This window comes from Pristiophorus japonicus, chromosome 7, assembly GCF_044704955.1.
Source record: "Pristiophorus japonicus isolate sPriJap1 chromosome 7, sPriJap1.hap1, whole genome shotgun sequence".
NCBI lineage: Eukaryota > Metazoa > Chordata > Chondrichthyes > Pristiophoridae > Pristiophorus > Pristiophorus japonicus.
The window spans coordinates 222,509,097-222,535,684 of record NC_091983.1 but is presented as its reverse complement, the minus strand read 5'-3'; the positions used below and the strand labels follow the sequence as shown (position 1 = coordinate 222,535,684).

Genomic DNA, 26,588 nt, shown 5'->3' with positions numbered 1-26,588 from the left:
CAGTAGGTTGCCTTCATTTCCCTCGTTTAACTTCATTGAAGGGATGCTTTCAGTTTAAGATTTGGAAGAAGATGGATGTTCAATTCTGCATCGAAAATCTAATGTTCATTCTTTTGACTGTCCCGTTAAACTTTTTAAAATTTCACTTCGGGTTTAGATACGCAAAATTTCTAGGTATTACAGTATCTCTTTGCATTTTGGTTGATATGTGCGATGAGCTCAAACCAACTCCTTCCAGTATCTTAAACTGCAGTCACGGGTTGGCTGAGATGCTGTTTTTCCAACATATGAAATAGTGCTGAAACTAAGGGCAGATCACGAGAATTAGTGCAACCAGCTTCTTTCCATGATCCACTCAAGTCCCAAAACTACATCTCTGCCTGCATTGTTCAGAACACATCCTATCGGGTGTTTTGAGCAGATAAATGGTCAGTTTTTAGGTACTTGAAATTTTAATTAAATATCTGCAAGTCTTTCATTAGTTAAATCATTTGATTGTGGAAATAACTGGATTAATTTTCGAAAGAGCCGGCGCAGACTCGATGGGCCGAATGGCCTACTACTGTGATGTACTATTCTATGAAATTACTTGCTATCAGTGTTTTCTTTCCTAATAATTGCCTTGACTGCTTTATTTCTCCCCCCTCATTCCCATTGGATCATCACTCACAGAGCATGTTGGACTGGGCATTAGATTTCACTTCATTTTCTCCATTGTTTATTGATGCAAGTGTCTGTGGAAAGGGGCGTTACATGAAGCAACATATCGTCCCCTTCATCTTTAATCGAAGCTGGAGTAAGGTGTATGAAAGACACCTTATTTAAAAAGCTGATGATTATCTAGATGTTTGTATGGCAGCTGATGGGCTTGTTGGGCCAAATGACCTCTCCCTGTTACAGTACAGAAATTCGCAGATTTACCCGCATTGCTGGTAAACCTTTCCGGTGGACTTTGCTGGAGTCATTGCATGCAGCAGCTTTGAGGAGTGTCGTCACAGCACAGCACGGCAAGAGAAACCACAACATCTCCCCCAGTTTGTAATTGTGTAAAGTTCTTTTGCCAGCATTTCACTTCTCAACATAAAGTAGACTTCTGTTTTTTTTTTCTTCGTGTGCATTTTTAAGGATTTTCTTTTACATTTTTAGAAAGAAACGTGGAAAACTTCGAGCAGAAGAACGGGAATAGTATGTTTGCGTTTTTTTTTCCCCATATTAGTTATCTCTCCCATGATCTGTGACAGTATTAACATCTTTTTAATTCACATGATCTCTGGGTTGAGGTGATACTAATGTTTCTCAAACTCCAATAAGGGTGCTGCTGGTGTCTAATTTTTCTTTGGTATGTACAGTATATGGATTCTGTATCTATAAAATAGCAGCGTGTCTGTCAGTGCTTGCTGTATGATGCCCATGTGAGAAGCTGTCGTTGATTTAAAACTCTTAATTTATCCAAATCTAAATATGGCTTACACTGAAATACTGTGTGACCAAACCTTTGGGAGGTTTCTCTCACTCATCGTACCTCCTGTGATGGAGGTGCTAATCTGGAGTATGGTTTTGCGGACTCCTCAATTGCATATTCTATCTATATTGTACCTTTTATCATAGAGTATCTCAAAATACTTTGCTTTGGGAAGAAAGACACCAAGCCAGGAAGGAGTTGGTTAGGAGAAATGACAAGGTTTGGTTCAAGAGATGGGTTTTGAGAAGGTTTTCAAAGAAGGAACGGAGATGAAGTTAGGAAGGGAATTTTAAAGAATGTGACCCAGGCAATTGAGGACTCTTCCACCAATGGTAGGTAAAGTGGCAGGGTGTACACAAGGCCACCAGAGGAGCGAAGCATTATGGAATTATCGTGCTGGTGGAGATAGGGTGGGTCAAGGCCATAGACGCATTTAAAGGCAACAGTGAGGATGTTAAATTTATTATATGGGGGTGGAGTGGAGGGGATTTTTGTTTCCCTTTACTTAATAGGGGTTTATTCATAAGATGCTAAACAAAAACTCTTGACTGTTCAAGCATATTTGTCTGGTGGCCCTTTTTACTGCTGTGAAGAGGGCAGAAGCTGGACTGAAGGAACTCTGATAGACTTTTTGGGATAGATAGACACGAAGCTGGAATCTTATAATGTTTAAGGACCTTTGAGAAGAAAACGAGCTTTAAGAGGCAGCGTTTTTTGGAGAGGATGGATAGATTGAGGATAGACTTTGAGGAAGGGGTGATCAGAAGTTTCAAAAAAGGTAAGAGTCATTCTCAAGATTGGGAAGTGCGGGAATCAGTTTTGGGGTGGGGGGGAGGAGGGGTGCTGTAGTTGAGTGGGAGGAGATCGTGGATGCAGGAGGTGGGTCTTGTGAAAATGATGAGCTTGAAGGGGAGCGGTGGAAGAGATCAGAAGTACAGTGGGTGGGGGAGGGGTGACCAGGAGCAGTGATGGAGAGGAGGACTATAGTGGCAGAGGCTGCTGTCAAGTAACAACAATTTTTGTGCTGTAATGTGGCAATACAGACACCACATACATGTGGACATTTCTGATCAATTAAGGTAGTTTAATAATCCTGGCTTTCTTATGTGGAGTATACAGTGAAGCTTCTCACAAGGTGCATTTATTGCATGACCTCCTCCTGGTATTGAAACAAAATGTTAATTGTTCTTAATCAATGATGTTCAGTCGGACTTTCCTACAATTTAACAGACAGTGTGGTGTCTCTGGGATGATGACCAGATAATCTGCTTGTGATGTCAGTTGAAGGATCAATATTGGCCCGGACACTGGGAGAGCTCCCCTGCTCTTCAAATAATGCTGTGGAATCTTTTACATCCACCTGAGAGAGCAGACACCTCCGTTTAACACCTCAGGCAAAGGACAGCATCTCTGACAGTACAGTGCAGTACTGCACTGAAGTATCAGCTTAGATTATGTGCCCAAGTGTCTGGAGGGGTTTAAACCCATAAACTACTGATTTAATGGTGGGAATGCTATCACAGAGCCAAAATTCAACACTTAATCACTAATTGGGCATTCTTGGTCAGAGGGGCCAGTTGAACATTGGTTGTTGGCACAGGAAATATAAATATTCTGGTGCAATTAAAGCCAGGGAGGGCAAGACTGCAGTTGATAACAGGTAGTCAGAAAGGAGATGTCACTGCATCTAGCATACTACTTAACCAACAAGGGCTTAATGCAGATAATCGTCAAGTCTAGAAAAATTGTTGGAACCATTAGGATTGTGTTGGCAAAATCCCCTGGTATTACTAGATTTTGGAATGCAGGATGTCGCTGGTTATTTTGTTGGGAGCTCCAACTGAACATCTCTTTCTTTCTATTTTCTCTACCTACTGATGATGATGGTTTCCAAAAGTCCGAGGCTCTGGGAATCTTAACCCCTATCTAACCTCTCTTCTCTTTTCTTCCCTCGCAAGTTGCACGTGCTGCCAGCAGATGAACTACTAGAGATGGTGGTGGTGATTGACAACATGATTCCATGTTAAAGTGGCATTGTCTCGTGTGTTAGCAGGCCTCATGTGCTTGAGATCTTAACAGGCCAATGAAGAGGAGACAAAACTGATGTCATTATTGCAGTTCAGCTTCACATTGAAGTTTATGTGACAGGGCAATTAAATCTTCACTTCATATTTACTGTGAAAAAGCATTTCAGTCCCAAAATGTATAGAATAATCAAAGAGAGGATTGCATTATCCCTTCTGTCAAACTCCGCAAACGTACAATGACTTGTGAAGTGCAGTCACTGTAGGCAAACGTAGCGGCTGATTTACACACTGCGATGTCTAACAAATAGCAATGAAGCGAATGACCACTTAAACTATTCCTCTTTGAATAGTTCCCACAGGATCTACTTCTGCTGATGTGTGAATCTTATTTTGAAATTTAATAACATTGTTAAAAAGGGAAGGTTTTAGGAAATTAGTTGCTATTGATTAATGACTGGGGTAGGACCTTTTGAGATTGTGTAATTTTTTTTTAAATGGTTATTTTAGTAGATGGTTCTATCGCCATTTAACCATTACATCCTGATGGTTGAGTGCACAGTTGTACTGATGACACACCACCCTTCAAGGTGAGCTCAGCAAATCTCTGCTTATTCAGCTCAAAAAATAAAGCCTGTTTCGAATTTAAAAGCTCAGCAGAATATTTTGGAAAGAACAAGTAAAATATTAAATAAATATGTGCATACTGTTGAATGGGTTGGCATGCATCAGTGGCTCTGTCCTCGGCTACCTCCCTTCCTCCCACCCCATGGAACTTCATTTAGTTGTAGGCATGTGGCTTGAGGTGCAATCTGTCAAAGCTGTCGGCATCTGTCCAGATAGAGGGGCGATGAAATCTGCACCAAACGGGGAAATTGGTTGTGTACATCGCACCAGAGCTGCAGCATGTGACATTGGCGTTTGTGTTTTATTGGGTTTTGCCCTCATTTTAGAACTCACTTTTTTATGAGGGGGTAGGAATTATGTCTAAAATCAGAATGGAAACAGTCAATTTCTATCTTGTGTAGGACTGTTATCATACTGAAGGAATTTGGCAGAGGATTCCAATTTGGTCACTTTTTAAAAAATATATATATATATTTTGCGTATTTTCTTCAGGCTTGGACCCCCCTCCTGCATTTTCCTCCCTTGCCATAGTCTCCCTGTGTCCCATAATAGTAACAGTGACTGAGAGGGCAGATGATCTGCTTCCACCTCGCTGGTATTGGCACTAACTCGAATGAATGAGTTGGACGAACCGATCAAAATTATTATTTTGTTTTTCAGTCCTCCCAGTTTGCTTCCTGATGATCAACATTTGTGCACCATCCTTCCCAGTTAGACTGGGATAAAATATTCAGTCATATCAAAGCACTTTTCCACCTCATTCTTTTCCATGCCAAGTGATTTTTACATTGGGTCTCGTGGTCATTAGTGCTACAAGCTCCTGATGCATGACTTTTCCACAGCCTGCGACAACCTCAGTTAAAAAGGGCACTTGGAGCAGATGTGAAGTCTTAGTAAAAAATGCTGGGTATTACCAAAGGAGACCACAACATGCTTCTATTCCCTTACCAAGCTACTCAAACCAATTAAATAGAGTGAGAAGGAAAAATAATTAAATGGCAAGGCAAAGACATTACTTGAAGGCCTGCTTCTCCTGGATATTCTGTTTAATGCAATTTAAAATGCAGCCCCTTTTGACATGACAGTGCTAAAGCAGAAAGGTCAGCATCATAGAGGCCTGCTGCACGATACTTTTAATGCCACTTTAGTGTCAATTTTCTTGGGACTAGTGGGGTGATTGTATGCTGATAATGGCCTATGTAAGAAGCGCTTACTCTCTTGTTCTTCAGTGTGGCTTCAGCTCTGCATTCGGAGAACCACGACCGATATGAACGTCTGACTTCGGTGTCGAGCTCAGTTGACTATGATCAGCGAGACAATGTAAGTAATTTTGCTTTTTTTTTATAGAAGCTGATTGATAGGAAATATACTGTCACTTGCACTGCATAATTGATTGTTGTTTCAACACCAACTTGCATTTATATCGCACCTTTAACATAGGAACACATCCCAAGGTGGTTCACCGGAGCTTAATCAAACAAAAATTGATATCGAGCCAAAGGAGGAGATATTTGAATGGGTGACTCAACTTGGTTCAAGGGTGTTTTTTTTCTGTTGGAAGGGGGGTTATGATAGCAGATTTGAAAGAGGTGGGGTGGCGCAGTACTTGATGAAAAGGAACCGTTTACAATATCAACTAGCATGGGGGCCAGGAAGGGAAGTTGAGTTGTCATTAGTTTGGTGGGAATAGGGTCAAGTTGCAGGAATTGAATCTCTTGGACAAGATGAGCTTGGAGAGGGCATGAGGGGAGATGGGAGAGAAACTAGAGAAAGATACAAGTTCATGGCTAGGACAGAGGGGAACCTTGGGAGAATCTTGGCTTGGCGGGGAAGGGCAGAGTGCAGCAGAGGCAGCTGAACAGATCGTATCAATCTTAGTGACCAAAGTAGTCCATGAGCTCCTCACACTTGTTGGTCACATGGGTGGCTGGGCCAGGGTAAGGGGGTTTAAGGAGATGATTGCTGGTGGGGGAAAAAGTAGCTCAGAAATATCTTTGCATTCCAGGTTGATCCTGGAGTAGTAAGCAATTTTGGCAGAGAGAAGCATGGCCTGAGTATGCTTGATGTAACCCAGCTACATCTGGCGATGAATGGCTAAACTAGTTGTGCGCCGTATACGTTCAAGTCTGCACTTGCACTTAAGGGAGCGAAGGTGAGGGCCGTACCATGGGGAATGACCAGCGTGGGGGAGAGTGAGGGTTTTACTGGGGGACATTGGTATTAAAAGGCGGAGGTGAGGGTGTGATTTGAGAGCTATAAAAATATTGTGGTGAACGGAGAGCTAAGGTCTAAAGGCTGGACAGTGGGAGTTTGAAAGTGTCGTAAGAGACTTGGGAGAATTTTTCCCCCCCCCCCCCCCCCCCCCGAGAGGCAGACACAGAAGGAAGTCTGGTTGAGAGGAGGATGAGAGTGGTGAAGGATACAAGGAAGTGATGAGATGGCCTTGCCTGTGATTGAAATGCCATTAAATTCAAGTTTGAGGGGGTGGCTGTGAATATGGGTAGGAGTGTTTATATGGAGGGAGTGGTTCAGGGACAACAGGAGGGCAGTGAACTCTGAGGAAAGAGGCCAAGGTGAGTTGTGATGGAAGTTGAAATCATTGGTGCAGAATTTGGGGGAGGAAAGGACTGAAATATCCCGGTGTGATACATGGGGTGGGGTTTGGGCGAGGATTTTAAAGGAGTGGCGAGAGGGGTTGAACAAGATGAGGTGTTCAAAGGAGAAGGTGCCAGAGGACTAGAAACATAGAAATTTACAGTGCAGAAGGAGGCCATTTCGGCCCATCGTGTCCACTCCGGCCAACAAAGAGCCCTTGGTCAGCAGCCTTCAAGCTTACATATCTATCATCATAGGCAGTCCCTCGGAATCGAGGATGACTTGCTTCCACTCCTAAAGTGAGTCTTTGGTGACTGAACAGTCCAATACGAGAGTCACAGGTGGGACAGATATTCGTCGGGGGAAGGGGGCATGGGACTGATTTGCTGCACGCTCCTTCCGGTGCCTCTGCCTGACCTCTTCACGCTCGCGGCGTTGAGATTCGAAGAACTCAACGCCCTCCCGGGATGTACTTTCTCCACCTCGGGCAGTCATTGGCCAAAAACTCCCAGGTGTCAGTGGAGATGTCGCTCTTTATTAGGGAGGCTTTGAGGGTGCCCTTGTAACATTTCCACTGCCCACCTTTGGCTCGTTTGACGTGAAGGAGCTCCGCATAGAGCAATTGCTTAGGGAGCCTCGTGTCTGGCCTGCCCAGCGAAGTTGATCGAGTGTGGTCAGTGCTTCAATGCTGGGGATGTTAGCCTGGGTGAGGATACTGATGTTGGTGTGCCTGTCCTCTCAAGGGATTTGCAGGATCTTGCATATAAACCTATGAACAATGACGGAAAGGCAAAGAGCACCCAGCCCAACCAGTCCGCCTCTCACAACTGCGACACCCCTTATACTGAAACATTCTAACTCTACCCCAACTGGAGCCATGCGATCTCCTGGGAGAGGCAAAAAACAGATAAAAATCCAGGCCAATTTAGGGAGAAAAATTATGGGAAAATCCCTATCCGTCCCATCCAGGCGATCGAAACTAGTCCAGGAGATCACCCTGGCCGTATTCTATTCCCTGCGATACTTACCATTATATCTGTGCCGTCCAACAAAAGGTCATCCAGTCCAATCCCAATTACCAAGTCTAGGTCCGTAACCCTGCAGGTTACTGCACGTCACGTGCCCATCCAACCATATTTTAAAAGTGGTGAGTGTTTCTGCATCCACAACTCTTCTTGGCAGCGAGTTCCAGATCCCTACCTCAAATCTCCTCTAAACCTTCCACTAACCACCTTAAAACTATGCCCCCTCGTAATAGACCCCTCCACCAATGGAAATAGACCCTTACTATCCACTATATCCAGGCCCTTCAATATTTTGTACACCTCAATGAGGTCTCCTCTCAACCTCCTCTGTTCCAATGAGAACAAACCCAGCCTATCCAATCTGTCCTCATAACTAAGATTCTGCATTCCAGGCAGCATCCTAGTAAATCTCCTCTGCACCCTCTCTCGTGCAATCACGTCCTTCCTATAATAAGGCAACCAGAACTGCACGCAGTACTCCAGCTGTGACCTAACCAAAGTATTATACAATGCCTTCTTAACCACCTTATCCACCTGGCCTACTTTCAGGGAACTGTGGATAAGTACTCCAAGGTCCCTTTGTTCATCTACACTATTAATGTGTATACCCTTTCCTTATTAGCCCTCCCAAAGTGCATCACCTCACACTTCTCTGAATTAAATTCCATTTGCCACTGCTCTGCCCACCTGACCAGTAGATTGATATCCTCCTGCAGCTCATGACTTTCCTCTTCATTATCAATCACACAGCCAATTTTCGTGTCATCTGCAAACTTCTTAATCCTACTCCCTTTATTCAAATCTAAATCGTTGATATATACCACAAAAAGCAAGGGACCCAGTACTGAGCCCTGCGGGACCCCACTGGAAACATCCTTCCAGTCACAAAAACATCCATCAATCATTACCCTTTGCTTCCTACCTCCAAGCCAATTTTGGATCCAACTTGCCACTTTGCCCTGTATTCCATGGGCTTTAACCTTCATGACCAGTCTACCATGTGGGACCTTGGTAAAAGTCTTGCTAAAGTCCTTATATACTATATCGTATGCACTACCCTCATCGACCCTCTTGGTTACCTCCTAAAAAAAATTCAATCAGGATAGTCAAACACTATCTTCCCTGAACACATCTGTGCTGACTCCCTAATTAATCCTTGCCTTTCCAAATGCAGATTTATCCTGTTTTTCAGGATTTTTTCCAATAATTTTCCCACCACTGAGGTTAGGCTGACAGGCCTGTAATTACTTGGCCTATTCCTTTTTCCCTTCTTAAACAAGGATACTACATTAGCAGTCCTCCAATCCTCCGACACCATGCCCAGATCCAAAGAGGACTGGAAAATTATAGTCAAGGCCTCTGCTATTTCCTCTTTTACTTCGCTCAACAGCCTGGGATGCATTTCATCTGGGCCTGGGGACTTATCTACTTTCAAAGCTGCTAAACCTCTTAATACTTCCTCTCTCACTATATTTATTTCATCCAGAATATCACACTCCTCCTCGATAGCAGTATCCGCATTACCCCTTTCCTTTGTGAAAACAGATGCAAAGTATTCGTAAGGGGGGAAAACCAAGGTGAGACTATACAAACTAACCTGATAATGGACTGCAAAAATCTCCTGGTCTGGGAGCTCCTTAAATATTATCTCAACGGAGATGGATACTTGCAGTATTTACAAAAGCTTCTATCTCTCAGCGGTATTCATAGTCTTATTTTTCCTCAGTCTTCTCCCCAGCTCTCCTTACTGGGGTACAATTCCTTGAACATCAGCAGCCTGCAAATAGTTTGCCCAGACAGCCATTATTCATATGAGCCTAGATTGTGTGATGGTGGCTATTTGAGTGTGAAGGGACAAGCTTAACCCTCTCTGCCTGTTGTCCATACAAACCCATTTTATGGCAGCTTCTCTCCTCTTGCCATTGCCCAGCTGAAACTATTAATTGTTGGGTAAATCAGTCATCCGTGTTGAAGTAAACCAGTAATAGTCGTCATATTGTATAGCTGCTTGCTGAAAGGGGCCCACCACCTTGTATTACTATAACACTGACTGCCTGATGAGGATGTCGACAGAATTCAGAGTCCCCAGAAATAAAAACCAGAAAATGCTGAAAATATTCAGTCGGTCAGACAGCATTTATGGAGAGAGAAACAGAGTTAACGTTTCAGGTCAATGACCTTTCGTCAGAAAATACTCTTGGGTATTTTCTGTTTTCATTTCAAATTTCCAGCATCAGCAATATTTCGCTTTTGATTCAGAGTACCCAGTCTCTGTCCTGCTCTTACATCAATGATCTTCCTCTAGATGATCCAGTTAAGCTTCTGTTCATTGGTGCCCCCCCCCCGCCCTGCCCCCACCAAAGATGTTGATGGTGGAAGCGTTGATGATGTTTGGTACATTGAAGCTCAAGGGGGAATGGCTGTGCTTACCCTTGTTTGAGATGGTTGTTACATGACACTTATGTGGGACAAATGTTTCCTGCCTGGATGTTGTTCAGATCCTGCTGTAGGCTGGGATGGACTACATTTTCAGAAGTGTTATGAATGGAGCTGAATTTTAGCATTTGCAGCAAACAGACCCATTCCTGACCTTGTGATGGAGGAAAAATTATTGATAAAATAGCTGAAGATGTTTGGTCCAGGAGGACAGGTCTCTGAGGAACTCTTTGGCAATGTCCCAAGGCTGTGCTGATTGTCTTTTGACAATTATGACCATTTCTTTGCCAGTTATGACTCCAGTGCTGTAGAGATTTCCATTTTGCTAGGGCTCCTTGTTGGGTGCCATAATTGGTCAAATGCTGCCTTGATGTCGGAGGCAGCTACACTCAACTCTCCAGGAATTCATTTTGTGTATTTGTCTGGATAATGATTGTGATGAACTCAAAGCTGTGGTTCTGGCAGAATATAACTGAGGACTAGGAGAAATTTAGAATTCAGCAGAGGAGGACAAAGGGTTTAATTAGAAACATAGAAACATAGAAAATAGGTGCAGGAGTAGGCCATCCGGCCCCTCGAGCCTGCACCACCATTCAATAAGATCATGGCTGATCATTCCTTCAATACCCCGTTCCTGCTTTCTCTCCATACCCCTTGATCCCTTTAGCCGCAAGGGCCATATCTAACTCCCTCTTGAATATATCCAATGAACTGGCATCAACAACTCTCTGCGGTAGGGAATTCCATAGGTTAACAACTCTGAGTGAAGAAGTTCCTCCTCATCTCAGTCCTAAATGGCTTACCCCTTATCCTAAGACTATGTCCCCTGGTTCTGGACTTCCCCAACATCGGGAGCATTCTTCCTGCATCTAACCTGTCCAGTCCCGTCAGAATTTTGTGTTTCTGAGATCCCCTCTCATCCTTCTAAACTCCAGTGAATACAGGCCCAGTCGATCCAGTCTCTCCTCATATGTCAGTCCTGCCATCCCAGGAGGGGGAAAATAGAGTATGAGCGGAAGCTTGCTGGGAACATAAAAACTGACTGCAAAAGCTTCTATAGATATGTGAAGAGAAAACTATTAGTGAAGAAAAACATAGGTCCCTTGCAGTCAGGATCAGGTGAATTCATAATGGGGAACAAAGAAATGACAGACCAATTGAACAAATACTTTGGTTCTGTCTTCACGAAGGAAGACACAAATAACGTTCCGTAAATACTAGGGGACCGAGGGTCTAGCGAGAAGGAGGAACTGTCAGGAAATTGTGTTAGGGAAATTGATGGGATTGAAGGCCGATAAATCGGCCTGATGGTCTGCATCCCAGAATACTTAAGGAAGTGGCCCTAGAAATAGTGGATGCATTGGTGATTATTTTCCAACAGTCTATTGATTCTGGATCAGTTCCTATGGACTGGAGAGTAGCAAATGTAACACCACTTTTTTAAAAAGGAGAGAAAGCAGAGAATTATAGACCAGTTAGCCTGACATCGGGAAAACGTTGGAATCAATTATTAAAGATGAAATAGCAGCTTATTTGGGAAGCAGTGACAGGATCGGTCTGAGTCAGCATGGATTTATGAAAGGAGAAATCATGCTTGACAAATCTTCTTCTAGAATTTTTTGAGAATGTAACAAGTAGAGTGGACAAGGGAGAACCAGTGGATGTGGTGTATTTGGACTTTCAAAAGGCTTTTGACAAGGTCCCACACAAGAGATTGGTGTGCAAAATTAAAGCACATAGTATTGGGGGTAATGTATTGATGTGGATAGAGAACTGGTTGGCAGACAGGAAGCAGAGAGTCGGGATAAACGGGTCTTTTTCAGAATGGCAGGCAGTGACTAGTGGGATGCCGCAGGGCTCAGTGCTGGGACCCCAGCTATTTACAATATACATCAATGATTTAGATGAAGGAATTGAGTGTAATATCTCCAAGTTTGCTGATGACGCTAAGCTGGGTGGCGGTGTGAGCTGAGGAGGATGCTAAGAGGTTGCAGACTGACTTGGACAGGTTAGATGAGTGGGCAAATGCAAGGCAGATGCAGTATAATGTGGATAAATGTGAGGTTATCCACTTTGGTGGCAAAAACATGAAGGCAGAATATTATCTGAATGGTGGCAGATTAGGAAAAGGGGAAGTGCAACGAGACCTGAGTGTAATGGTACATCAGTCATTGAAGATTGGCATGCAGGTGCAGCAGGCGGTGAAGAAGGCAAATGGCATGTTGGCCTTCATAGCGAGGGGATTTGAGTATAGGAGCAGGGAGGTCTTGCTGCAGCTGTGCAGGGCCTTGGTGAGGCCTCACCTGGAATATTGTGTTCCGTTTTGGTCACCTAATCTGAGGAAGGACGTTCTTGATATTGAGGGAGTGCAGCGAAGGTTCACCAGACTGATTCCTGGGATGGCTGGACAGACATATGAGGAGAGACTGGATCAACTGGGCCTTTATTCACTGGAGTTTAGAAGAATGAGAGGGGATCTCATAGAAACATATAAAATTCTGACAGGATTGGACAGGTTAGATGCAGGAAGAATGTTCCCAATGTTGGGGGAGTCCAGAACCAGGGGTCACAGTCTCAAGATAAGGGGTAAGCCATTTAGGACTGAGATGAGGAGAAACTTCTTAGAGTTGTTAACCTGTGGAATTCACTTCCGCAGAGAGTTGTTGATGCCAGTTTGTTAGATATATTCAGGAAGGAGTTGGATATGGCCCTTACAGCTAAAGGAATCAAGGAGTTTGGAGAGAAAGCAGGAAAGGGGTAGAAACATAGAAAATAAATGCACGAGTAGGCCATTCGGCTCTTCGAGCCTGCACCGCCATTCAATAAGATCATGGCTGATCATTCCCTCAGTATCCCTTTCCTGCTTTCTCTCCAAACCCCTTGACCCCTTAGCTGTAAGGGCCATATCTAACTCCCTCTTGAATATATCCAATGAACTGGCATCAACAGCTCTCTGCGGCAGGGAATTCCACAGGTTAACAACTTGAGTGAAGAAGTTTCTCCTCATCTCAGTCCTAAATGGCCTACCCCTTATCCGAAGACTTATGTCCCCTGGTTCTGGACTTCCCCAACATCGGGAACATTCTTCCTGCATCTAACCTGTCAGAATCTTATACGTTTCTATGAGATCCCCTCTCATCCTTCTAAACTCTATTGAATAAAGGCCCAGTTAATCCAGTCGCTCCTCATGACAGTCCAGCTATCCCTGGAATCAGTCTGGTGAACCTTCGCTGCACTCCCTCAATAGCAAGAACGTCCATCTCAGATTAGGAGACCAAAACTGAACACAATATTCCAGGTGAGGCCTAACCAAGGCCCTGTACAACTGCAATAAGACCTCCCTGTTCCTATACTCAAATCCCCGAGCTATGAAGACCAACATACCATTTGCTGCCTTCACCGCCTGCTGTACCTGCATGCCAACTTTCAATGACTGATGAACCATGACACCCATTCTCGTTGCACCTCCCCTTTTCCTAATCTTCCGCCATTCAGATAATATTCTGAGGTGAATGATCAGCCATGAATGGTGGTGCAGGCTCGAAGGGCCGAATGGCCTACTCCTGCACCTATTTTCTATGTTGCTGAGCAGGTTATTTTAAGTCTATGTTATTCAATGGCACTATTGATGAATTCTTCCATCACTATACTGATGATTGAGAGGGGGATAATAACGCAGTAATTGGCTGGGATAGGACATTCCTGACTAGGACAAACCAGGGAAATCTTCCACATTGTTGAGTGTCATAGCTGTACGGGAACAGGTTGGCTAAGAGGGTGGCTAGCTCTGGTGCACAAGCCTTGAGCAATACAGCCAGGATATTGTTGGAGTCCATAATCTTTGCTGTGTCCAGTGCACTCAGCCACTTAACGTTGTGTGAAGTGAACCGTATTGGGTAGGCATGCCTCTCTGATGGTGGAGACCTTGGGAGGAGTCCCAAGTTGAATCACCTACTGACCCCTGAGCATATTTTGCTGACAGCACTTGCAAATACTTTGGCCTTTATTTTTGCACTCTTATTGGGCTCCACCATGGTGGTTGATGGAGATATTCCCCATCTCATCCAAGTGTTTTATAAAAAAAAATATTAATAATAGGGAAGTCGGGAATGAGAGGATGTCAAGTGCAGATTTCAGCTAACGGAGGTACAATTGTGAAGCCACTGAAGCAGAGTACAGATTGTTGCAAAACATTCTGATGCCCTTCTGTAAAGGAAAGGATGGAAGCTATATTGGGTGGTGGGGTCAAAAGGGACCTCAATGTTTAGCCTATTAGCTTTTACCTGTTCCAAAAAATGACAATGCAAGACTACCAATTAGGAAGATGTGATGGCCTGGTCAAGCTCGGATCAGCTGTTCTTTTTACATTCACTAATTCTGAAGCATTAAGATCAGGTTGCTTTTCAAAGCATAATAGAGCTGTGGTGCTGGGTCACTGAACGTATCCATTATATAGCTCAAAGACACGACACCTACCTGATGAGGCAAAGTCCAGATCCTTTTTATCGATCCTACCAAGGTCTCAAAATGATGTAGCTGTTCATCCGTAATTACTTTTGCAAGAGTACAAAGATTGGTCTGGTGACTGGTATTATGTACGTATCTAGCTAATCGGCCTTCATTATTTTGTAGAATGCTCTTTTGGAGAAAGGTTGGAATGAAAGAGAGTAATTAATTAAAAACAAAAATTACTTTTAATTTGTATGGTATAATTTCCCAAAGCTTTAAATATTTTGGTAGTGAATTTTTATCTCCCCTTTTTTCCTCTTCCCCTTTTTTCCCTCCACCTAGAATTATAGAATGGTTACAGCACAGAAGGAGGCCATTCGGCCCATCGAGCCCATGCCAGCTCTCCAAGAGCACTTCAGCTAGTCCCACTCCCCTGGCCTTTCCCCGTAGCCCTGCAATTTTTTTTTTCTTCAGACACTTATCCAATTCCGTTTTGAAAGCCATGATTGAATCTGCCTCCACCATCCTTTCAAGTAAATCATTCCAGATCATAATCACTCGCTGCGTAAAAAAGCGTTTCCTCATGTCGCCTTTGGTTCTTCTGCCAATCACCTTAAATCTGTCCTCTGGTGCTCTACCCTTCCGCCAATGGGAACAGTCTCTCTCTATCTACTCTGTCTAGACCCCTCATGATTTTGAAACACGTCTCCTGTCAATCTTCTCTGCTCTAAGGAGAACAACCCCAGCTTTTCCAGTATATCCACGTAACTGAAGTTCCTCATGCCTGGAACCATTCTTGTAAATCTTTCCTGCACCCTCTCAGAGGCCTTCACATCCTTCCTAAAGTGTGGTGCCCAGAATTGGACACCAGACTCCAGTTGAGGCCAAACCAGCGTTTTATAAAGGTTCACCATAACTTCTTTGTTTTTGTACTCTATATTCTTTTATTTATGAAGGCCAGGATCCCGTATGCTTTTTTACCTGCTTTCTCAACCTTCAACGATTTGTGCACATATACCCCCCCCTAGGTTTCTCTCTTCATGCACCCCCTTTAGAATTGTAGCTTTTAATTTATATTGTCTCTCCTCTTCCTCTGGGGCTACTTCTGCATGAAACACAAAAGGATAGTATGCAGGTGCAGCAAGTGATCAGGAAGGCCAATGGAATCTTGGCCTTTATTGCAAAGGGGATGGAGTATGAAAGCAGGGAAGTCTTGCTACAGTTGTACAGGGTATTGGTGAGGCCACACCTGGAATACTGCGTGCAGTTTTGGTTTCCATATTTACGAAAGGGATATACTTTTGGAGGTAGTTCAGAGAAGGTTCACTAGTTTGATTCCGGAGATGAGGGGGTTGACTTATGAGGAGAGGATTGAGTAGTTTGGGCCTCTACTCATTGGAATTCAGAAGAATGAGGTGTGATCTTATTGAAAAGTATAAGATTATGAGGGGGCTTGACGAGGTGGATGCAGAGAGGATAGGAGGGCATAATCTTAGAATAAGGGGCCGCCCATTTAAAACTGTGATGAGAAATTTCTTCTGCAGGTTGTAAATTTGTGAAATTCGCTGCCTCAGAGAGCTGGGACATTGAATACATTTAAGACAGAAATAGACAGTTTCTTAAACGATAAGGGGTTATGGGGAGAAGGCGGGAAGTGGAGCTGAGTCCATGATCAGATCAGCCCTGACCTTATTGAATGGTGGAGCAGGCCGAGGGGCCATATGGCCTACTCTTGCTCCTATTTCTTATGTTCCTACCAAAATGTACCACTTTGCACTTTTCTGCCTTACATTTTGTCTGCCACATGTCCTCCCATTTCACCAGCATGTTTATGTTCATTTGAAGTCTGTCACTATCCTCGCTGTTCATTTCTCTGACGAGGATTATGGTTACGTAGACGCCAGGGGTGCAAATTTCCTCTACGCCTGAAACGGTGGTTTTTACCGCAGCTGCTGTTCAGGTCGACTTTTTCGCGAAATTCCGCTTTTTTTTTTTGTTTTGATCTGGAAGTCTGTGTAACTGGGGGCGGTGACTATACCTGAGGGTCGGAAGTTGGTGGCGGTGCGGAGTTACCGCCGCGATGAAGTCAGCACGGCGCCCTGTCATTGCGGCTCTTCCCTTCACTTAAAAGAGAGACCCTTTGCGATTTTTACACTTGGACTCACTCGGCTACCAGGGAGGGTTTCGGCCGGACCAGCTGCCTGGCACCCAAGAGGGGTTGTCGGGCTGCCTGTTGGCGGCCCGGCCGAACCCAGGGGCACAATTGCAGTCAGCCGATAAAAAGAAACATGGCGGCAGTGCGCCCTCCCCTATAACGGAAGCCGCACCGCTGCAGCAGAAGGCCACATCCTCACTGGACCACCGGGAAAAGCTTGTTATGGCACCGCCAGGCGGGCCGAAGATTTCCCGCGGGGAATGTCGCCGTTGGAGGGGTTAGATCGGCGGTGCGCACGGTCATGTGCTCAACATCGATCGGCAGCAGCGGAGCGGTAAGATAGGGATCGTGGCACCACTGGAAAAACTCGGGAGGGCAATTGGGCTATCATCGGCCGTTCCACCAAAAGTCAGCGGCCACTCCTCTCCGCAGCCTGGCCGCCGATTTGCGGCAATAACAAGCCTTAAGGGGAGGGGCAATTTCAGCCCCCAGGTGCCATCACCCAAGCGACTATTATTCAATACAAGACGCATTTGCATACTATCCAAATGTTGAGGACATCCCACTCGATGGCGATCAGGAGCGAGAACCCTAGCCGCATTTGTTTTTATTTTCCTTCCCCTAACCTGGAGTACTGCAGCCAATAATAGCACAGCTACCGCCGCCTGGTTGAGCTCAGTTAACTTGGCCCAGACTCAATCAAACATGGGATTTTCCTTGTATTTATGTTTCGGAGACTTCACCACTTAAGCTATCGAGACACTGGTGAAATTCTAAATTCTGGGCAATGGGGCTATCGGCCAGATGCGGAATGTTGGGTGTTATAATTACCTCCTCCCACATGATTTTATTCCCTCTTTATCCTCTTGACTCCTGAAGGTAGTGGAATACAGTTCCATGGAAACGAACATGTCTCAAGGTTCTAATCCAAGTGGCCAGCCTTCACGCAAGCCATTCACTGTCGGTAGGGGATTCAAATAATGTGGGCTATTGCAACTCAGTCAGCACTCTCACAGTTCTGCTCTTTCCAGTTGGGGGCGATAAGGAACCATGACCCTGACACACACTAGCCTGCCGCCTTAGCTTGGGGACAATAAAGCCACTTTCAACAACCCTAATGGGACCCTAACAATTTAGATTAGGGATTGAACCTGCAACCGTAGCAATCCATATGGCTCAGTACCATAAAGTATGAGCTGCATTTATTCACAGCCATTGCAGGTGCTCTAGTAAATACAAGTTCTTCATAGAATCATAGAAAAATTACGACACAGAAGGAGGCCATTCGGCCCATCATGTCCCTGCCAGTTCTTGTCTAATCTCTCTTTTTAAAAAGGAGTTTAAACAAATGCAGGCTGCTGTTTGAAGAAGTGTTAGGTAGTGCTGGGGCTGCTGCTGGATGTTCAGTTTGAAAAGTCGATAATGCAGTATTTAAAACATGACGACCTGACCATCTAAATTAAAGGCCACTGTAAAACCACACCCTCATTACAGACTCCAACATCAAATGACCAATGCCATTTTGGAAAGCTTGTGATTGGGGTGGGTTGAGATGCTGAAGTCTTATCCCATTATCTTCAAATCTGACCGTTTAATCCTGTACTGTAGGAGCATCGGTCTAGTGGGCTGCATTAGGTGTGTATCATGAAGCCTTGGGTGGTTTATCAAGTTTAAGTGCGTCCTCCCATTAATCAACCCACTTTTCACATTGCTGATAATAGATCTTAGTGTTCTGATTTAGGATTTATCCACCAATGAGATAGCAACACGAAAAACAACCCTTTACAAATCTCGGCCCACAGAATTCAAATGTGACAAACTAGTGAGTAAGAAATATAATTGGACTCGGTTGCCTGGGCTTTGTGGACTGGATAGCTGGGGTTCAGGTGGGAGCATGTTGCCTACCATCTGTAGTTTGGACAATCCCCACTGTTCAGTAACCAATTTACAGGAAATACAGGATGTAATTTGCTATAGTAATTAGCAGATTATACCTTCTGTCCTCTCCCTCCTGCCGGGGTGCACAGTCTGTAATTCAAACTGCCATCAGTTCAGCCTCGCTGCTTCAGGTTCCAGTGCAGTTTGTTAGAAAGATTCAAACAGCAGGAAATAACTTTAAGAAGATGATGGTGCGGGTGGGGGGTCGAGTCTGCCTTGCTGTGATCTGACACTTGTCGGAGGGCTTTTTAAATGAATTTTGAACTTCTCAAAAGTTCACGCTACAAGGTAGATGCACACGAAGGAGGCCATTGACCCATTTTAACTCATCCATCCAAAAAATAAGCAACCTTCACTTCATGCTATATCATACAGTGTGACTGTCTTTTGAATGAATCTAGGATTTTGGCTTCCCTTAGTCTGCCTTTTCAAGTGTTAATCTGTGTGTGAAATTGTTCTTCCTAACATCTTTCCTAAGTTGTCCTTTCATCTATGCTCTCTCATTCAATAGTATTCTCGCTTGCCTTGAAATAGTGCTGTGAATTTACCTTTAGTTATACTGTTTAGTATCTTGTTTAGTATCCTTTCTCAGCAACCTCCTTTTTTGGCTGAAGTGCTCTACAGACGCAATATAGTATGTCTTTTCCTCAACACTATCGTTTGACAGTAGGGTTCGGCCTTTTGGCTCTACTCTACACGTTCTCCATAGCCTTTACTATTTCTCAGTCTATTTGTGATCTGGTCAGCGAATTATAGAGCTTTAGCATGGTATCTTTTGACTTGTATTGAACTAATCTAGTAATTTAATATTCTGTTTACTTTGCTCACCATTGATTTAGCCTGTTGCTGCCAAATCTACCACACTCTTCATCCCCAAATTCCTTTCCATTTTATCTTTAGCTAAATCTATGCCATCCACAGTATACTAATGGCACCCATTTTAACTTTCAATGAGCAGTATGTTAGTTATCTGCATTGAATTGCATCTGCCACTGATGTGACCAGTTGCAAATTTTGTATAATTCCTTTTGTAGGTCCTTGGCTGCTTCCTCCACCTCTACTGCCCACTTCCTAAAGTTTCCGAATCCAAGAACTTAATTATGATTAGGAATGCTAGGGGTTCCACCACCAATCCCTGGGAGACTTAGTACTTCTCTTCCCTTTATCCCTCCCTGTGACATTCCTCTAACAAAGATCCTGCTGCTTTCTTCAACCAATTCCTTATCCAGGACCAGGTTTATCTTTAATTACATTGCTTTTATTTTCAATAGCACCCTTTCATGAGGAACTTCACAACTGGCTTTTTGAAAATCCTTAAATGCATCAAATCTTGCCACCTTCTACTACCCACTTTGGATGTCACACCCTCTGAAAAGTTAGAGGCTGGTCATACAAGATCTTCCACTCTAGATCCATGTTGGCTGATAATTTACTAGATCAATCTTGTAGTTCTCAAATTTGCTGGAGTTCTTTGAGGATGTAATGAGCAGGGTGGATAAGGGGGTACCAGTGGATATGGTATATTTGGATTTCCAGAAGGCATTCGATAAGTGCCACATAAGAGGTTACAGCACACGATAAAAGCTCACTGGGTTGGGGGTAATATATTAGCATGGATAGAGGATTGGCAAACTAACAGAAAACAGAGTCGGGATAAATGGGTCATTTTCCGGTGTACAGCACAAAAAAAGCCCATTCCAACTATCATGCTTGTGCTGGCTTTTTGAAAGAGCTAACCAATTAGTTCTCCTCTCTCCCCCTTGTAGTTCCCCACAGCCTTGCAATTTTTTTCTCTAAGAATATATCCAACTCCCTTTTGAAAGTTACAAGTTTTGAGAGGACTGATGTTTGAAGGAAACAGGCTGAAGTTTTGTACAGCTGTCTTAGATTGTTCCTGGAGAACCCGGCCAGGCCAAGTGTTGCCGCATGGTCCCTTTATATTGACTTGTTGCTAATGTGACTAGCAGGGCCAGCACTGCGTTCCTCATCACTTTGTCTCCCTGATTTCCTGCACGGTGAACTCCTGGTTTCAATTGTATCGTTGTTGGCAGCTGCAAACCGAAGACTGAGAACTTCCACACAGGGCGAGGGGAAGGTCGAGTTAGTTCATTAAATTGTTGAGAGAATGCCACCAATTGCTTTTCAAAGTCATACTGATGTCCCATGACCGGTGGCCCATGACAGGCACTCGCATTGTAACTAATTTCTTTAATGCACAGATTTATGATATAAATAGAATTGCCTGTATGAAATGATAGAATGTAGCAAGAAATTCATCTTGGCTTGTGGGTTGTTGGGTTAATTTCTGCACCTCATCACTGAACCATGGGCCGTTCGGTATGGATCCAGAAAGATGCGTATTGCTAGACGTGAAAAAAACACAATCTGGTTCACCTTCTACCATCCTGGTACTCACAATATATGATGAAGTTGTTGACTAATCATAGCAGATCATGTTGCACTCACCACATGTCATGCCTCAAATTAAACAAATACTGTATCCCAGAATGTTGCTTTCTGAAAGAAATGGATCTAATTTGCATGAGTCAATACGAGCTGCTTCCACCGTCTCCCTCGAGAGCCTGTTCCAACGATTGATGACACGCTGACTGAAAGAATGACCAGATTTTGCTGAAGCTCGGCATGCGTCGTTAGTTCAACCTTTCCCCACCCTTTAGCTCAAAATTCTTTTGCTCTGTCAATGCTGGGAGTGCTGCTGCTAACATTGGTGAACATCATCATCATAGGCAGTCCCTCGAAGCGAGGTTGACTTGCTTCCATGCCAAAAAGGGATGAGTTCACAGGTGTTTCAATATTCCAGGTGCCGAACTAATATTCCAGATCCCGAACTACATCTTGAAAGGTGGAAGATGCCGGTGTGTGGATTTTTTTAACGTGTGGTGACCGTTGCACACCAGCCACCACACGGGCTTGACAGAGCTAGGTCTTGGTCCAGTGGTAAGGGTTAACCAAGACTACTGGAGACCAGCTCTGCTGCACGGACCGAGCGTGCGCACACATCGCAGTGTGGGCTGGCCCGTGCTGCCCCTGGGCCCTCGCCTCCTCTGAGCCCCAAACTCGCGCCTCTCCTGGGCCCCGATCACTTCCATCTGCAAACTCTTGCCGCTCCTTCGCCCCTCCTGCTGTGGCTGCCCGCACTGCAGTCAGCGACCTGGCTTCGCAGCCGTCGCCCTCCTGCAGCAGTGCGTGCTGCTCCCTGCCGTGGTACGCCACCGCACACTGCTCCCGCCAATGGCCCCGGCCTGCTGATGCAACTTGGTGAACAACAGGGCCAACGGAGTACCTCCTTAACCAATGCGATGAAAGGATTGCAAAAGAAACCGAGGAACGACTGAGAAGGATATGGGGTGAATTAGTCGAATCATGTAAAGAAAGAGAAGTAGAGAGGGAAAGAAAGATTCGATTTGAGAGACAGAAAGGAAATGTGAGAAAAAAATGTAAGTTTTAAATTTTAAAATATATCTCAACAACAATTTACTGCTGTCGGACTGAGACGCCAGAGTTTACATTGTTCCATCTCTGGGCCAGAGAGATTGATTGTAACTACGGAACATAAATCTCTTCATTAGAAAGGTACTTTATACTGTTGAGTACCAGCTAGCTTGATGGCGAGCTGCCATTTTCACCAGGCTAACGACAGCAACATGTGGCAATTCACAATTCACAGGGATCTCTTCCTTGCCACAGCTTGCTAGACGATTTACATATTAATAACGGCAAGTGACATTAAATTCTGTTATTTTGTCAGTGAATTCTGGGCCATTGTTTCTGCAGATTAGTTTTGAATTTGCTCCCTCCATTTGCAGGCCGTGTTCTCGAGTCCTACTGTTCCGGACAAGGGGAAAACAGCTTGTCATGGCCGACGGGTGTCTATCTTTCACAGGAAACACAGTGCGCAAATACTGACGTTTAGCGAAATAGATTTGCAGTATTTTCCTCATTTCATTATTTTTAAGAAAAGCATGGCTCTGTATAATCAGTATCACAAGAATTTAGGGCGGTGGATCGGGCTGCCCAAGCTCCTCCCCTGAATTATTGGGAGGGGAGAAAGGAACAATAGTCCTTGAGCTGTCACATGCAGCTCCACATAGCTGGAACAGGGCAGCGGCCTGCCTGTATTTCCCGTAGTCTGCAGAGCCTGAAGAAACTAGAGAGGTGATGATAATGAGGGTATATATCTTTGGCAATTACTTTTTAAGCAGGTTCAGTCGAAGAGTTTTGAAGTTCAAAACTCTAAGCCACTTGAAATGAGCTGTTTAGGAATAAATAACTTGCATACATATAGCTCCTGATCACATCTTAAGCATCTAGAAAGAACTTGCATTTCTGTGGTGCCTTTCATGACGCCAGTACATCCCAAAGTGCTTTACAGCCGATTGAAGTACTTATGAAGTGTAGTCACCATTGTAGAGTAGGAAACGTGGCAGCCAATTTGCCCTCTCATCACCACACTGCAACCTAGATTATGTGCTGCAGTCTCGAGTGGGGCTTGAACCCACAACCTTCTGACTTGGACAAGAGTGCTACCTACTGAGCCATGGCTGACATATCTCATACACTGAAGTACATCCAAGTGCATTCATTGTTATGTATGCAAACACATCGGATGTTTTGCCTACAAGGGCCCAGAAATTGCGGCCGGAGGCTTCCTGCGGGCGGATGCCTCCGACCGAAAATTGTTTTACGAAAGTACCTGGCGGTCCCGGAGGAACGAACACTTGCGCTCCGAGGCCTCCATACGCAGCCCAGGAGCGTATGTGCATCATGGGCCGGACCAACCAATGAAATTGGCGTATTCCCATTCACAGTAATGGTGAGTTCTGTTTGTACGGATATCAGCATTACTGTGAATGGGTATACCCCCCAAAATGCAATCATTTAAAATAAATAAGAAAAACACTTCACATATTTAAAATGAATTGAAATTGAATTTAATTAAATGTTTTCGACCAAAAATTAATTTTTTGAATTAAAAAAAAATATATATTTTAATAGCGGTAAAAATAAACTTCCCTTAATGGACAGGGGTCTTAATATAAAATTGTTGGTAACATGTTATTTTTCTAACTTTTAAAACTCTTACGCTGGTAAAAGCAGGCCAGGTGTAAGAGTTTGAAGGACATTCGCTGAGCAAGAGTTGGGGCCCAATCTCTCCTGCGAAGGCCCTTCTCCCGGGTATGCATTGGAACGGTCATAAGACATTTTGACAGTTCGCAAGTGGCAGATTTTGGCGCATACGCATCACGCGGCAAGAACCTGCACTTGTGGGACCTCTCTGGGTGCGTGATCGCATCGTACGCCCATAGACACTGCAGTTTTTGGCCCATTACCCCACAAGCTGCAGTGAGACAAGTGGCCAGTTCATGTGTTTTTCTTTGGTGGTGTTTAAGGGAGGACTATTGGCCAGGTCACAGAGAACTCTGCTTTTTAAATAGTGTCATGGGATCTTTAATTCCCACTTAAATCGGGGGGGGACAGGCAGATAGAGCTTCTGTAAAATGCTATCCAAACGATGGGTGTCTTAACATGCATCATTCCCTCAGCACTGCACTAGAATGTCAGCCTAGAGGTGATCTCAATGAAACATACAAAATTCTTATAGGGCTTGACAGGGTAGATGCAGGGAGGATGTTTCCTCTGGCTGGGGAGTCTAGAACCAGGGGTCACTGTCTCAGAATAAGGGGCAAGCCATTTAGGACTGAGATGAGGAGAAGCTTCTTCACTCAGTTGTTAACCTGTGGAATTCCCTGCCGCAGAGAGTTGTTGATGCCAGTTCATTGGATATATTCAAGAGGGAGTTAGATATTGCCCTTATGGCTAAAGGGACCAAGGAATATGGAGAGAAAGCAGGAAAGGGGTACTGAGGTGAATGATCAGCCATGATCTTATTGAATGGTGGTGCAGGCTCGAAGGACCGAATGGCCTACTCCTGCACCTATTTTCTATGTTTCTGTGTTTCTACTTACTGAGCTAAACTGACTCGTGCTTGGGATTTTCAGGGCCACATCTCAACTCCTGGGTTGTGTAGTTGTCTTTTAACCTGCTTGTAATCTATTAATTTGTCTAAAAATCTTGTTAATATCGTGTTGACCTGTTCAGGGTGTAGTCAGTCTGCCCAAATTGGGCAAAAAATTTACGTAAATGGTGCATAGCAAATGAACACCAGGTATGCTATCCGAGCCTTGTCACAGCTTTTTAAGCTGAACAAACCAAGCCCCATCACATTGGATATCATTGAAAAGTTTGGAATCAAATAACCAGCAGCCATCAGTAAAAGTATATGCATAGCTTGAAGGTACTGGTACTGAAACCGGGGAGGGAAGCGATGCCTGTGTGAGCATCCAGAAGATTGAGCTACGATTCATTTCCACATAGCATTCCCTAACTTGACCGTTTTTATTTACATACGCACACGTTCCCTCGTGTGTGCTCGCTCGCTCTCACTCACGCTCTCACTTCTGGCCAATGCTCGAACTGGTGTTGCCTGCCCTCTACTGGATATGTGATGACATGACACCCTGGGATTTCTTGGAGAGCCATCTCGAGACTGTGTTGCCTTCGGTGTTGGTGTGGGGCTGCGATCTTCTGGTGGAAGCTATGTATTGAGTGATAAGTGTGCTGGCGGAAGAAAAAGAGCAGGAAACTATGATTATTTACATGAGTCAGGTTAAAACAATTTAGCTGTTCTGAAACCTGTATTGGTAGTTGATTTGCTGGTTCTATTAGGTGATGGCGACTAGGTATATTACTTCAGTATAGCTGCCCTTTGAGGGTCACTCTGTTGGTGTAACACTCCTCTGTACCAGTGCACTATGATTTTGTCATGTGGCAGGATACTAGCCACGTTTTTATTTTTGCGGGAGGGGCAGACAGAATAAATGGAGAGAAATTATGAACAAAATTGTGAGTTCCTCCCCCCCCCCCCCCCCCCATCCTACATCCCCATCCCACCCCACAAGTGGGGAAAATTGAAGAGATTTGAAACACAAACTGCCCGAGAACTCATGGTATTGTTAGCAACCGAGGAGCAAGTTGTCTTTGCATTGTCAGATAATGGGATGGAGGAGGAAATAATCAGAATAGTGCGTCTGTAGCCCTTTAAGATCACATGGTCATATTAGATAAGCAGAAACTCTTGACTTGAGGCTAATTGCTTGATGAGGGCCCTGGTAGATTAGTATTTTAAGTTGTAGGCTCCCAGTTAGTAGGACACAGCATTAAACATTACACCAACAGAATGACCTGCAAAGCTGCAGCTATTCTGAAGTCATGTAAATCATTGCCATCATCCAGTAGAACCAGCTATCTTTTTAAATTATTTAACATGTGCAACAGTGCTTTGGAGGCAGTTCAGAGAAGATTCAGTCGGTGATTCCGGAGGTGAGGGGGGTTAACTTTTATGAGGAAAGGTTGAGTCATTTGGGCCTCTACTCATCGGAATTCAGAAGAATGAGAGGTGATCTTATCGAAACGTATAAGATTATGAGGGGGCTCGACAAGGTGGATGCAGAGAGGATGTTTCCACTGATGGGAGAGACTAGAACTAGAGGGCATGATCTTAGAATAAGGGGCCACCCATTTAAAACTGAGATGAAGAGGAATTTCTTCTGAGGGTTGTAAATCTGTGGAATTCACTGCCTCAGAGAGCTATGGAAGCTGGGACATTGAATAAATTTAAGACCGAAATGGACAGTTTCTTAACCAATAAGGGATTATGGGGAGCGGGCAGGGAAGTGGCAGAGTCTATAATCAGATCAGCCATGATCTTATTGAATGGCGGAGCAGGCTCGAGGGGCCGTATGACAACTCCTGCTCCTATTTCTTATGTTCTTATGTGCCGTGTTGAATGTGACAAA

The 26,588-nt window shown here is 44.3% G+C and overlaps 2 protein-coding genes across 7 annotated transcripts in view; one reads left to right on the top strand and one right to left on the bottom strand.

The window, feature by feature from the left end:
- Positions 1-26,588, top strand: part of LOC139267477 (CSC1-like protein 2) — a 297,646-nt gene that overhangs the window by 166,108 nt on the left and 104,950 nt on the right. For 5 of the 6 annotated variants that reach the window (XM_070885844.1, XM_070885848.1, XM_070885842.1 and 2 more), the window contains exons 4-5: positions 1,147-1,185; positions 5,343-5,433. In XM_070885844.1, coding sequence (XP_070741945.1) covers positions 1,147-1,185; positions 5,343-5,433 — 130 coding nt within the window. The remainder of the gene's footprint in view (positions 1-1,146; positions 1,186-5,342; positions 5,434-26,588) is intronic. The other variant, XM_070885847.1, reaches the window with a different exon arrangement.
- mrpl14 (mitochondrial ribosomal protein L14) overlaps positions 1-26,588 on the bottom strand; it is a 271,243-nt gene that overhangs the window by 180,033 nt on the left and 64,622 nt on the right. The gene's annotated exons all lie outside the window — the stretch shown is intronic.